This window comes from Euphorbia lathyris, chromosome 5, assembly GCF_963576675.1.
Source record: "Euphorbia lathyris chromosome 5, ddEupLath1.1, whole genome shotgun sequence".
Lineage (NCBI taxonomy): Eukaryota > Viridiplantae > Streptophyta > Magnoliopsida > Malpighiales > Euphorbiaceae > Euphorbia > Euphorbia lathyris.
The window spans coordinates 11,380,961-11,395,953 of record NC_088914.1 but is presented as its reverse complement, the minus strand read 5'-3'; the positions used below and the strand labels follow the sequence as shown (position 1 = coordinate 11,395,953).

The following is a 14,993-nucleotide window of genomic DNA, read 5'->3' as shown; positions in this document are numbered from 1 at the left end:
CATCAACTAGATTTTTAAATTAAGCAAAAATCGTCAATTGAGCCTTTATTCTATCTTAAAATCAGAAACTGTGACTATTTGACATGGTCTGTGATAATCTCTACATTGGCTCAAAATGAGTTAGGGAAAGATGGCCTGAAACTGTTCAACTCAATTATTTTCGATAAGAACTGACTTAATGATTTTTGCTTAGGTTGAAGACTCAATTGATGATTTTTTCTTAGTTTAGAGATCTGATTGATGATTTTGATAGTTTAAAGTCCTAATTAACCTTGAAACTTTAGTTTAGGGGTCAAATGAATGTTATGCCATTTCAATATCAAAAAAATTGTTAAATTTTAACTAATTTATTAAATATTAATAACTTTAAAACTGAATTGATACATAAATTTCAATTTGACTAAACTAAAACTTTGGGTAAATTTCAAAAAAAAACCTCTGTGGTTTGATGTTTTTCCAAAAAAACCCTTGTGGTTTGTTTTTACAAAAAAAAAGGACCGTGGTTTCACCGTTACCCGAAAAACGGAAAATGACTTAACACCGTTAAAAGTGCTGACGTGGCAAGGGGTAGAGTTGGAAAAATATTTTTTTTTTAATTTTTCTTTTTTCTTTTTCTTCTTCTTCTTCCTCTCCTCCTTTTCTTCTTCTTCTTCTCCTCCTCCTCCTCCACCTTCTTCTTCTTCTTCTTCTTCTTCTTCTCTTCTTCTTCTTTTTTCTTCTTCTTCCTCTCTCTCTCTTCTTCTTTTTTTTCATCTTTTTTTTCTTCTTTTTTTTAATTTCCAGAATTCTGGAAAATTCCAGAATTCTGGAAATTTTCCAGAATTCCTGGAAAATTCCAGAATTCAAATCTGTTGTAGCCTGAACTAAATAATAAATTTGTAAGACGGGAAATCAATCGTTGAACTTCTGAAGGAAGGCGGTCCTTCCAATCAGGATGATGATGGTCGACGTTCCTTGAAGGTTGAACTTCCTGGATGAAGATTGAACGTCTCTGGATGAAGGTTGAACGTCCCTAGATGAAGGTTGAACGTCTCTATGAACCGTTGGTCTTCTTTGAGGATTAAACCTGTTACAGTGTGGGAAGCGATCTTCCCACAAACGCTCCGATGCTTAAGTTAGATCTAGTAAAATATAATATTCCTTTCACCCTCTAAAAACCAACCCCTTCCTCTTCAGCTTTCAACCTATTTATAAGAATCAAGGAGGAAGTTACCTGTGAGCTATCGGTAAAAGATCGTGCTGAACATGGGTACAATTATCTAAGACGATAATGGAGTACGTGGGTAGTGGTTATATCAATTGCTCCCCACTGTTATTTTCGGATTATTTTCGGATTATTTTCCAAAATAAGAGTGAGAAAAATAAATATTCTTAACCGCTCGAGAAATGATTCTAAAAAATAGTAGCACGAATCTCCCTAACAGGATTATCGATTTCGTACAAGAAGTAAGAACGGAATAAGTTTTTTGGAAAAATGAATGAAAAAGTCGGGTTCTTTCTCGATGAAATAAAAAAGAAAAGCATCGAACTTCAACATTTTTTTGATGATTTTTGTTTCGAAATAATTGACCTTCAATGGAGTTTGCATTTTTTGTTTTGTCCAACAGTTCGAATTTCACCGTTTTTCCGACCTTTTGAGTTTTTTTGAATAAAAACGATCCTCGAGGTTTTTACGAGTTCGAACAAAACTTGAACCTCTAACGTTTTTGTGTTTTGAAAAACGATCCTCAATATTTTCAAACGAGACTCGAGCCTCTACCGTTTTTTCGTTTTGAATAAAAACGATCCTCAACCGCTTTTTGCGATTTTAAACAGAACTTGAACCTTGGCCCTTTTTTTGCGTTTTTTCTATTTTGAGTGTGGATCGATCCTACGACGTTTTTGCGATTTTTGTCTTTACAAAAAAATCAAACCCGCAAACGTCTTTTGCGATCGAACCTCAACACTTTTTGACGATTTCCATGGTTCAAACCTTTTCATTTTTTCGTCTTAAGCATTTTTCAGCTTTTTCTTCTGCAGCTGGCTTACTTAGTCTGAGGTAAATTCCTCTTTGAGGTAGATTCATCTCTAATGTAGATTCCTTTTTTACAGGAAGCTCAGCGTAAAAGATGCTTTTGATTTGATTTTTAACCTGAACTCTTCTGGATTCAATCATTCCTGCTCCCTAATCACTTGAAATTCAAACTGAATTGAATGTGATTTTGATGAAATTTATTGCTTTAATAGAAATAACTGCGTGCACTTTGGTGAAAGCATTTGGCTTTTTTCTACACCATGTGTCTTAACAGCCCTGATAATTGCGTGCACTAAGGTGAAAGCATTTTGCTTTTTTCTACACCATGTGTCTTAACATCATTGATAACTACGTGCACCATGGTAAAAGCGCTTTGCTTTTTTCTACACCAGGTGTCTTAACAGCCTTGATAACTGCGTGCACCGTGGTGAAAGCGTATATGCTTTTTTCTACACCAGGCGTCTTAACAGCCTTATGTCTTAACAGTTTTGATAGAGACAACTGCATACACAATGGTGAAAGTGTTAGCTTTTCCTCCATATTATATATACATATATATATAAATTCAGGAGTATGTATCATAAATAAGGTAAGATGAGAGGTTAGTTGGTGAAGTCCTGAAGGAAGGTGTACCCTCCAACCAGAATGATGATGAAGGTCGAGTTCTTTGAGGATTGAACCTCCTTTGAGGATCGAACCTTCTGAGTTCTTTGAGGATTGAACTTCATTAAGGATCGAATCTCCTTGATGATCGAACCTTCTTAAGGATTGAACTCCTGAAGGAAGGTGGTCCTTCCAATCAGGATGATGACGAAGGTCGAGTTATTTGAGGATTGAACCTCCTTGATGATGGAAACTCCTTGAGGATTGATGCTGTTGGGGTTCGAACCTTGGACCCTTCAGCTACACTTCACACTCCTTACCACTGAGCCATTTGATTTTCTTTGCCAGAACTTTCCACAACTTTGTGGATCTTTAAGTTGTTTCCTTTGCGCTTCCCTCCTTCACGTGGTTCTGAGATTTCATCGTGTGGTAACTCGATCTCAGGACCTTTTTCCTTGTTTCGAAACTCTTTGTCTCACATTTCTTTTTGGAAAAAAAGCATTAATTCTTGGAGTTGATTATTGTTTTCTTCAAAAAATTTCTTCAACTCTTTATAATCTGCCAAGGGAACAGTAGGTGGATTTGTTCCTGATGGCCCCTGTTGGTCTTCAATGTGTTCAACACGTTCTCCTTTGTTGGTTGGATGTGTATCGTGTTCGTCCGGGATATGGGATACTTGAGAAGGTAGAGCTTTTAGATTTCTTCGGAGGCATCTTTTTATTACGAAAAAGTAGATAATGTAGAAATGACTTTTTGATCTTTTCCCACAGACGGCGCCAATTGTTGTAGCCTGAACTAAACAATAAATTTGTAAGACGGGAAATCAATCGTTGAACTTCTGAAGGAAGGCAGTCCTTCCAATCAGGATGATGATGGTCGACGTTCCTTGAAGGTTGAACTTCCTGGATGAAGATTGAACGTCTCTGGATGAAGGTTGAATGTCCCTAGATGAAGGTTGAACGTCTCTATGAACCGTTGGTCTTCTTTGAGGATTAAACCTGTTACAGTGTGGGAAGCGATCTTCCCACAAACGCTCCGATGCTTAAGTTAGATCTAGTAAAATATAATATTCCTTTCACCCTCTAAAAACCAACCCCTTCCTCTTCAGCTTTCAACCTATTTATAAGAATCAAGGAGGAAGTTACCTGTGAGCTATCGGTAAAAGATCGTGCTGAACATGGGTACAATTATCTAAGACGATAATGGAGTACGTGGGTAGTGGTTATATCAAAATCCATTAATATGTTCAAATAAAATTTGAAAAAACCCAAACAAGATCCAAACTTTCAAATCCATTAATATGTTCAAATCCATCAAGATCCAAACTTTCTAGAATTTCAAACTTGAACAAATTGCTGCAATAGCTTTCCAATTCTCTCTCACCACCACCACCGCGATCATCCATTGTCGACGACGAATTATTCAACTGAACCGGGCTTGATAATGGCGTCGAAATTACTGATTCGACATTATAATTGTTCTGAAAAATCAAATTCTGCTGAGAAATATCAAATTCTTCTACATTTTGCTGCTGCATAATGATTTGATCATGATTTTGATTAATCAGATATGGATTATCATCGGATTGTTGAATTGGGGGATTCGGAAACTGTTGATTTTGATTTTGATTTTGATTTTGGATTAGTAAAGTGTTGAGAAATTGATGATTATTGAGGATTTGTTGATTGCATAAGAGAGATTGATAAGTGAAGATGGATTGAATAAGGCTGAAGTTATGATTGAGGATAGATCGAGACGCGAGGAATGCGTAACGGGATCTATTCCGTTGCGGAGTAGTCGTTTTTGTATGTGTGTGTTCCAGTAGTTTTTGATTTCGTTGTCTGTTCTTCCCGGTAATCGAGCTGCTATGGCTGACCACCTGAAAAAATGGAGTGAGAAATAAGAACGTCTGGATTTCAGACGTAACGTCTGGATTTCAGAAATTTAAAAAAAAATAGAAGAAGAGAGAGAGAGGAAGAAGAAGAGAAGAGAGAGAGAGGGAAGAAGAAGAAGAAGAAGAAGAAGAAGAGGAGGAGGAGGAGGAGAGGAAGAAGGAGAAGAAGAAAAATAAAGAAGAAAAATAAAAAATAAAAAATAAAAAAAATTTCCAACTCTACCCCTTGCTACGTCAGCATTTTTAACGGTGTTAAGTCATTTTCCATTTTTCGGGTAACGGTGAAACCACGGTCCTTTTTTTTTTGTAAAAACAAACCACAAGGGTTTTTTTGGAACAACATCAAACCACAGGGGTTTTTTTTGGAATTTATCCTAAAACTTTTTACCAACTTTAAGTCTTTGGGACCCTTAGTTTGAAAAGTTTTAATCATTTGATTGACAGCTGGCAACACCAATCCTCAATAAACGATCAAATTTATCCTTCAATTTTGCATGCAAAGTAAATCTAATCTAAATAAAGCTTTTGGTATTAACCCAGTCTTTAAAATTGACGTTAAAGATTAAATTAACCCATAATCAAATTAACCCTAAAAAGTATAATATATTTTTTATACCTAAACTTTATTTTGTTTACATTTTGATACATAAATTCTAATTTTATACTTAAAAGATGTTGAAACCATACTAATAACGAAAATCTCTAAAACACTCTCGAAATAGAAGTATAGCCACAAACAATTAATTCTAATAGAAATCCTTAAAACAGAGCCAAAAATCTCACTAAATCCTTCAAACTAGTATATTTTTTAAAACACTCACAAAATAATATTAGTGCACTCATGTATCTTGTACAAAATTTATTCTTTTATTTCTTTTAAAGAATTTTTTTTCTAAATTTTTAGCTAATGAAATAAGAATATTAAGTAGTTAACATATGACACAAATAAATTTCAGATATATTTTATTTATAAGCAGAAAATATCCAATTTTAGATAATAATTAATTAAATTTATAATTTTAATTCTTTTAAAAAAATGAAAAAAAAATTGCTAATGAAATAATTCTATTAAGTGATAAAATATGAGAAAAATAAATAAAGGCCATAGCTGCATTAATAATAGAAATCTCTAAAAATCCATCGAAATATGAATATAGGTAACCAACAATTAATTCTGATACTCACTAAACCTCTCAAAACAGTATTGGTGCATCGATATTCTGATGAGGGCATCTTGCAGTCATACACGGAGACACGTGGAGCGTGAATCCAGAGCCAAGAAGAGAGGGAGAAACCACGCGGAAGGGAGATCACTAGAGCATTCCACGCGGAGCGTGTTGTCCAGCGCGCGGAGCGTGGATCAGGCCTTCAGAGAGAACCAGTTCCAGGAGGTCATATACGCGGGGCGTACTCTCAGGGGCGCGAGGCGTGACGGGCATCAACGAGAGTCTTCCAGTCCAGAAGCTCACTCACGAGGGGCGTAAGAAAATCTACGCGGAGCGTTCCCAACTGGGAGAATACTTCTTCTCCAAGTTCCGGCTGTTAGGAACAAGTTCTTCCACCCTCTATTTACTATTTTGCCACTCCCTAATTACAACTCTACCTCTCCTATATTTACACCTATGCCACCTCTTATTATTACCACCATTTTACCCCTAACCTTACTCTTTAATTAATTAGGTTAAGCTAGCCTTTTATGTAATTTTGTCATTTAGGTTTGAGGTGATATAAATTCGTCTCTTTCTCTTTGTAATGGTTAACTTTTTATCAATCAAATTAATATCTTCTTCTTGTGAAGCTTTGTTAAGGTTTTAACCTTCAACAATGGGGGATTTCATTATTCCTATGTATTTAGTCCATAAAACCGGGATTAACTCCTAGTTTAGCTAGAGAAGAAATATCTTTGTTAGTTTACGATAAAAACTAACTTGTCCCGAAACCGATCTGTATCATATTCTACATTGGCGCATAAAGAAATGCACTGACGCCAAATCGTTATACGGCTGTGCATAATATAATAGTTTTTCCGTATAAAAATAGATTTCAAGTATCAAAATAGAAACATAATAAAGTTCGAGCATCAAAAATATATTATATTTTTAGAGCTGATTTGTGAAGGAAAATAGGCTAACGTATAGCAGCGGAAATATAAAAAATTTAACCTATTTCCATTAACCCCAAGATCCGTTAATCGTTATTTCATATAAACAGGGATAAAAGAAATACCTTTCAGAAGTTCTATCTACCGTTGCAAACGAAGTGCCCACAACTCTTACTTCGAGTTCCCGAGCACAAAACAAAACAATGGAAGATCAAGTTAGAATCAACTGTTTATAACAACCAAAGTAGATTGTCTCTAATTAATCAACACAAGATCAAGGATAAAGAGAAAGAGATGAAAATCAATTGAACGGAAGCAAGCGGTAGAAAATCTCGTCCTCGAGCTAGGGGTCGAAATTCTCTCTCTTGATTGCTAGGGTTGGATTTCGAAAATCCCTATAGATTGCATCTAATCCTAAGTTAGATAGAATTAGGTTATTGAAATAAGAATTTAATTCGGAATAGAATTCTTAATTATTATCCTTTAATATATCTAAATATAAAGATAATAATAATAACCTTATTGGATAATAATAGGAGTAATATAATCTAATTAAAACTCCTAATTTATTTATCCTTTAATTAATTTAATTCATAATCCTAATCTAATTAGGATTGATAAAATCAAACTAATTATTTATGTATTAATATACATAAATCGCCCCCCCTTAGTAATTGGGCCTTATTGGGCCCAATTGGGCTTCCGTCAATTAATTAACATCTGTCTCTCTTTTGGGTTCCAAGTCTTATGTGTGACCCATTAGGTTCTTATCGCTTCTAGCCGTATGCAACTATTAAATTAATTTTCAAAGAATTATATTTAATCTTTTGCATAACGGAATGATGTACAAAGTATGTGATTAGCAAGTCCGTAATCATTCCCCCAGAGCTATAAGAAGATAGGTTGATTCTGTCGTTGACCTTTCCGTATTAGTTACGGTATAATTCGATCCTTTATCAACTACGTCCTTGAACTGAATCTTATGACTATGGATAATGTCAAGTCACATATAGCGAGACGTTCGTTTTACTTGTTCTGGCCGAGTCAACTCCAATTAGATAGGTTAAGAGAAATCCGCATTTCAATCTTAAGCTATCACCTTGCAAGGATTTAGATTCAAGTCTTCCACAAGCGATCCATGGACATATCTCCCATTTATCGGGAGTGATAAATGCTCAATCCAATGTATAACGATCCCGCAATTACTTCCTGTGATACCCAACGTCTGCTGTTCACACCCCAGAGTCATCTCTGTTAAGGATCGTGTTACAACAGGATCAAAGCGTCACATTCCGTAATCCAGAATACCAATTAACATTCCTTTGAGTCTGAGGATTATTTATACCTATTAATACCAATGAGATGAACAGGTGACAAGGATGAATCTACCCATCCTGTTATCTCAAGTCGGGTCCCCAATCCTAATGAACTATTTTTCATTGGATCCACGTAACTGTCCAGATATCTGTATATGTGAAGCTTGTGAGATCAGCTTTCTGTCGGGACAAAAGACATTGTTACATGCAAGTCTCAACAGTGATATGTCAATCCTAAACATATTACTTGACTTGGGGTGGTTTTAAGTTTATTAGTTTATTATAAAGTTTCGTCTCACTTTATAAATATTATAAATATTGAAAGACCAACCATTGAATAATTACAATATATATGTACTTCTAATATGTGTTCAAAAACTTGTTTGTAAAGTTAGTTTCATCAAGAGAGAATTTCCTATTTAGCTAACAAAATATATCCCAAAAGTTATTCTGATTCAGAGGCTACTGGTGTCTCAGGTGCTACCAGTGGATTCTCATCACGTTCCTTTTTCTTCCATCCTTGATTCCCTGCTCATTTGTCGACTATCAAGTGATGGGAAAATTATTTTCTCGTAAGCATCCCCAAAGGCATTGTTATTGCTCCAAAGTGACATACATTTCCCAACCTAGATAACAATATCAGGAACAAGGATCAAAATAAAGGAGAAATATTCAAACAAATAGGTAATGACCTGACTACAATAAGTACTTGTCTAATACCTCTCCATGGGAAAGCTTCTCCAGTGCCATTGTATCTTTCTTGCTAGCCAGGTCATTGGCCTCAGTCATGGCTTTGGCGACTACTATAGACGTGGACATTCTAATAGAGATAGAGACAAAATTAATCAAATCACAATTTTGACAGCTAAATTTAGCAGTTATTTTGAGAGCTCAGATGAAAACCGTCATTTCAGTTGTTACAAATGACTAATGCACAAAACATTGCGAAGGGGACAAAGAAAGATGAAGGAACCAACCCATAAGCCTTTTTATACATACCATAACTGAGGACATCTATTATACAAGGGCCTTCCAGGACCAACATATTTTCACCATGAACAAAACAAGTTATTCAACAATTTTGCATCAGGTACTAATTTCCACAAGGCTAACAGCTGGTAAAAGCTTAGAGTTCTATAGGCCATATATATACTCTTCATTATGACCAAATTCCCTTTGTTTACTCTATAAACAGTTTTGAAGCATACAAAGTTGGTACAGCAACTATCCAAGTTTAGAAAAAAAAAACATAACTTAGTGAAATCAGTTAAAAATCATTAATCAACGAGACTATAGATAGAAACAGATTTATGTACTGAGAATAATAGATTTTCAGATAGTTGATGAAAAAACATACCTCATCATGCAATTGCCTTAATGATTTGATATTTTTAAATGCTTTGTCCTTCTTCTAGATCACAGCTGAAAGCTTAAACTGTAAGGTCTTCATTTCATTATGAAAAACCTTCACTTTATCCCTAAGTTGATTAATTCTTCCCCAAACTGACTGATGTTCCTTTTCTTACCCCATCCAAATCAGAATCCATAAGATACAATAATATAACTAAATTAGCAAGTTACCGGGCAATTCTGACTATAACATAAATTAATCACAAGAACTAATACCAAGAAGCTAGAAAAACTACAAAAATTTAGCACAAGAGAATCAAAATTTCAGATTTCTTACTTTGACATGGTTTTGTATAGCTTCTTTCTGGTCCATTGAATCCTGAATCTTTTCGCTCATAGCAGCATTAGCAATTACTTTGTCCCATGTCCCCTCAAGCTGTTTTATTTCTCTGATGATTTGCTTCTCTGCAGTCAATGGGATGCTGTTGTGATGTATACCATATTTCAAACTATAGATCGCATTTATCTGAAACAAAGCAAAGAGTTCCAAACAATGCATAAAATTTTACTACGACTGAAAGAAATAACAAAGGTCCAACACCATTTTGAATGCTAATATAATGTGTATAAAAAAGTTAATAATAAACAGAATTAGCTAAAGGTGTGCTACAAGGTCCTTGAACTTTTGAAAACCTTATCAAAAGGACGAACTGTTATTGCTCTAAGAATTCAACTCTTGAAATACAAGTAAAAAAATAGGGATTTTGGTCTGAAATTAAGGGAAGGTGACACCTTGCATTCCTTTTGACAAGACATACCTAATCCATCAATTAAGGGACATGGTAGATAAAATAAGAGAAAAAAATTCATAAACTTGCATGCTAAAGCAATAATATGACCTTCAGAGCAGTAAAACCTATCCACATGTTTGATAGTTGGGTGTGCAGTCTGCAGGTTTGAAAGTATGAAAAAGAGTCCTCAATGCCATTATGACTAGCAGGTATATACGCTAATATGTACATTTCCAATGTGCAGGCATGGCAATTATGGAACAAAGGAAAAGAAACAGAACTGGTCGATCAATTGCAGGAAACAAGTTCAACTGAAGAAATTGTTAGGTGCATAGACATCAGACTACTTTGCGTGCTAGCAAATCCGAAAGACAGACTGAGTATGTCAACGGTACTCGTTTTGTTGGGTACCGAAACATTGGCTCTTACTGAGACAAAACCACCAGTCTTTTTGGTTTGCAAAATAAGACCAGTTGACGGTCATTCAACAAGTGATCCTATTATGTATATCCATGGCAAACACCAGATTTGTTGAATATTATCAATTATTTCATATGTTTTAGAATTTGTCATAAAAAGGTCAAAATCAGACATCTAAGTATGGCTTGTCAAATAGCTGAAGCAACTCATATCGAAATCAAAAAGGTTCCATTGATTTCTTTCATTTTGATAAGGAAAATGGCAACCAAGATAAAGTCCAAATAGGTTTTGCAGGAAAAGAGAAAACCTCTGTTGAACAGAAGAGGAGAAGCTTGAAAGAAGTGATCTAGGTGATGAAGAAGAAGAGGATTCCTCAGAGGAAACTAGAGGATGACACTGGATACCAGTTCTAGATACAGGACTCGATACTAGTTCTGGAAACAGAACTGGATACCAGTTCTCTTTCCAGTTCTGTTTCCAGAATTGGTATACCAGTTCTAGAAACAGAACTAGGAACCAGTTTCCAGAACTAGGATACCAACTAGAAATACAACTGGTATCCAGTTCTTTTTCCAGAACTGGTATACCAATTCCGGAAACAGAACTGGAGAATTGTTATACCAGTTGTATCAACATGTTGAAACAACTTTACCTTGTGCTATATCAGTTCTGATAACCTTTTACTTTGCATGAAACATGTTGAACAATATTACTACTGATTGTATCATCTATTCCGATCTTGTACTTATTAACTAATACATATCTAATTTGATGCTCCAAATATTCACTTTTTTTCAATTTTTCATGTTCTTTCCTGCAAAATTTTCTTTCCGTTCCTATGAATCTACATACTGAATTGAAATGCTAATCTGCATCACTATATTTTAGTAGCGATGACAATTATGTACACCAACCATACAGTTACATTGCTCATGCCAGTTAGGCCGATCTCATGCAAGCGATCAACTAGCTTGCAATCATCTTTAGGAGCACAATGCAGGGTACATAATTCTAATACACTGGCTTCCACATATTTATCTCAAAGCTCAGCTTTAGTTACATGTACAATAAAATTTTAATACAAACCTCTTGCAGATGGAAAGACATCTCAACTTCCACAGTAACATCGCCTAGGAAGGCCAGTTGTGCATAACCTAGTTAATGAATTGTTTGTGAGTAAAAGAAGATTAAGCAAAAAATACAGAATCCACACACAAAGCAGAGTAGTTTGAGTAATGAGACCACAACTTTGCTTTTAAAGGTGATTTTGATAAAAAAAAACCATTACCAATTATGAAACTGTGACTTGTGCATTATATGCTTTCTATTGGCATTTGCTCCAACGTTATTGACTCTGCAAAGATTAGGGACAGAAGATCATATAGTTAGAACTTTTTCATGTCTTTCTAAAACAAGAAATATAGTAACTATACTTACCTGATTAAAAGTATGAATATCAACATTTGCTTTTGAGTCTTCTCAATAATCTAAGAAGATAAAACTTAATTAGTTTATCAGTACTGTGAATCGGGAAAAAAATAACAAAAACTCATGTAAATTATCAATTTCAGGCACCTTTTACGTGTCATCATGAGTATTGAATGAGTTCATCAAGAGCAGTGGAACATTGCACCCATACTTCGAATTAATATTCTACATCAATCCTAAAGTCAATCACATACACAGATAGAACATCCCAAAAGAATATAAAAGAACACATAAAATTATACTATGTATAACTAGCAGAGAGAAAGAAGTTTCTACCAAAAAAAAAAGCAGAGAGAAAGAAGTAATAACCTCAATCTGGATGACAATAAGGTCAAAGAATGTATCCATTACGAACTTCAATAACAGACCTGCAATAAGCAAGAAAGAAACCCATCAAATTAACCCCTATGTCCATTGATGCACTCACGCTGATAGTTTATTATATAAAAAAGAATCATGAAACAAGTATTTGAATGATATACTTAGGTCTAGTGCAACACATAGTTGTTCCCAGTCCTCCAATAAGCTGCAAAACAACGAGTTTATCGAGAAGTTTCTTAGTTTCTTCTGGATCTGCAACAACCAGATCAACCATTTGAGCATACTTTTGAAAATACAAAAGAAAGGAAGCGATGGAAGAGGGGCCAAGGTATCATAAGGAACAACTACTTCATCAGATGGTGTTTGAATATTGCTCTATTCAACCCGTTGAGCTTCCCCACTTTCATGCCACAATTTGACAGCAAAAGGAGCACATAATCAGTAAATTGCAAATCTAAAATGTCAAATCAGATATCAATGTCATACAATAATATAATCTTTGAGTTATAAATGAATTAACAAGGCAGAAAAAACAATTAAGAATGGAAAAAACTCAATCAAATATTAGGCTTAAGTTCCATCTGGGTTATGTTTGTCAGTTTGCTTCAATGGTAATTTCTACCAATTGGTTTGAGTTCATGTGATAGTGGTAAATTCTATCACTATATTAAACACTTCTCAACCTGCTGGAATTCAGTTGGATCTTTCTAATTATTTTATTTATTTTCTAACGAATTTTCATTCCCACACAGACTCTTTTGCATTTCATAAATTGAAATGAAACCATTAACATACAACAACATATATCTACTTTTAACAACTTTTACGAGTATCAGGTGATAATCGCAACCAAAACAATGAACAAGCTTTAATTTGACAATTAAATTATTAAAAGTGCAACATAAGGAACTAGAAAGCAAATAACAAGAAACATGAACTCATTCTCTAATAAATCTTATGTTTAGACATAAATTGAAGACATTTTATCTAATTGTGTTAAAGTTTAAAACAAAACCAGTAAATATTGAAGGGCATGATCAGATATTTGGTGGAGAAATTGAACAGAGTAAGTACAGAAACCTTAACTAGGATGTGTGAAAACTACAATGCTTTAAGAAGCCAATTGGTGGATTATATGAATAAGAAGTACAGAGGAGTAATACTACTAACAATAGTATTAATGATAACACATTAGCAATGAATGGTAACTCTGAAAGCAGCTCAATTGATGAAGAATCTTGTAAAAGCCTACGAGAAGTTATCAAAACTAGATTTTAAGAGTTTATGTCAAGTCTGAACCATCTGATACAAGCCTAGTAAGTCCTTTAAAAACATGAATTGTTAACATTTTTTCTCATTACTCATAATTAACTGAATTCTAATTGATTTTCAAGTTATCAAGGATGGATATCAATGGAGGAAAATATGGTCAAAAGGTCACAAGAGATAATCCTTCACCAAGAGCTTATTTCAAGCGCTCATTTTCTCCTACCTGCCCTGTTAAAAAGAAGGTAATTTCAAATGCAAATGGACACAAGGCCATACATAAAATAACTCTTTTGTGATAAATCTAAATGGGATTATTAGTTTCTAAAGTATAGTTCTTTTGTTCTACAATCTTCAAATGCAAAGAAGCATTGAAGACCAACAAGTGTTAGTTGCAACATGTGAAGGTGAACATAATCACCCACATTCAGTACCTTGCTCAGCTTCACTTCATCAGCCCCAACAATTACTCTTGATCTCATAAAACCAAGAACAGAAACACCTCAACTAAGGAAGTTCTTAGTGGAACAGAAGGCTTCTTCCTTGACAAAAGATACAAATTTCACATTTAAGACCATATTAAATAGCTTTAGGTAAACTAAGCTGGTAAGTTTACCTAACATTTAACCTGTCTAAACCTAAACCGAATACTAAGGATGTTTAAAAGATTAGTTAATAATGCTACTACATCTTATAGAGATTATGCAAAAATAGATAAAATTAGTTTGCCCATCCTCAAAGACGAAAAACTTCACATTTAGCAAACAAATCTCCAATTATCACAAGTTGTCAAAGTGAGAAACATGCCAAAAGGATCATTCGGTGTTACAATTTTATAGGTCTTTTCATTATATTTGAACTCTAACTCAATGTTGAAATGTTGGTTCTCCAATTTATATATAACCTGAAAGAAGCAAAAACTTACCAGTAATTTGACACAAAGTTGGGAACTGCAAGAATTTTGAGGATGCAACTGAGAATCTAGCTGAAAGGGGGAGCGGAAGAAAAGTGAGAGAGAGAATGCAAGTGTTTGAAAACGTACCTGTAGAAAACCCAAAGGAAGTGAGAATCAAGGGATTGGGATGGAACGCACAGTAAGGGTTTAGGTTTTTAGAGGAAAGAATGAGATCATCCAGCTCGATTGAATAAGTTGGGTCTGCCTGCAGAAGGTTTTTTGCACGATTCGTTTTGGTGTAAATAAAATATGGTCTGAATACTACTGAATACTGAATTTAACTGAATGCTACTGAACTTAATTGAATGCTACCGAACTTAACAATAATGATGATATTAGACTTTAAAATAATTTTCATGATAATATTGGACATTAATGAACTTATAATAATAATAATGGTTCTAATAAATTTAATAATATCAATAATAAATAAATATATTATTAAAGATAAAACTAAATTGAATATCAAATAAA

General features: G+C 34.3%; 1 protein-coding gene and 1 pseudogene across 7 annotated transcripts; one reads left to right on the top strand and one right to left on the bottom strand.

Moving 5' to 3' along the window:
- Positions 1-8,204: 8,204 nt before the first annotated feature.
- Positions 8,205-14,733, bottom strand: LOC136231194 (proton pump-interactor BIP103-like). 7 transcript variants are annotated; one of them, XR_010689720.1, is made up of 13 exons: positions 14,607-14,712; positions 14,490-14,514; positions 12,647-12,698; positions 12,460-12,550; positions 12,287-12,345; positions 12,065-12,142; positions 11,927-11,976; positions 11,778-11,843; positions 11,576-11,643; positions 9,616-9,804; positions 9,286-9,444; positions 8,649-8,748; positions 8,205-8,554 (listed from the first exon to the last, which is right to left on the bottom strand). XR_010689720.1 is itself a non-coding variant. In XM_066020505.1 (12 exons), the coding sequence occupies exons 10-12, from the start codon at positions 9,291-9,293 to the stop codon at positions 8,426-8,428; spliced, it is 237 nt and encodes a 78-aa protein (XP_065876577.1). In that variant the 5' UTR covers positions 9,294-9,449; positions 9,616-9,804; positions 11,576-11,643; positions 11,778-11,843; positions 11,927-11,976; positions 12,065-12,142; positions 12,287-12,345; positions 12,460-12,550; positions 12,647-12,698; positions 14,490-14,729; the 3' UTR covers positions 8,205-8,425. The 7 variants fall into 7 exon arrangements, 1 of the variants encoding a protein (XP_065876577.1); XR_010689723.1 differs by having other exon boundaries at positions 9,286-9,449; positions 9,616-9,743; positions 14,490-14,733; XR_010689719.1 differs by having other exon boundaries at positions 12,065-12,153; positions 14,490-14,732.
- Positions 13,149-14,289, top strand: LOC136229669 (probable WRKY transcription factor 40; annotated as a pseudogene).
- Positions 14,734-14,993: the final 260 nt, after the last annotated feature.

Bases quoted from the DNA above. Each gene is read 5' to 3' on its own strand.
- LOC136231194 (XM_066020505.1), bottom strand. The intron at 8,555-8,648 runs GTATTAGACAAG...ATTGTTATCTAG, and splicing joins AGAAGCTTTCCCATGGAGAG to GTTGGGAAATGTATGTCACT.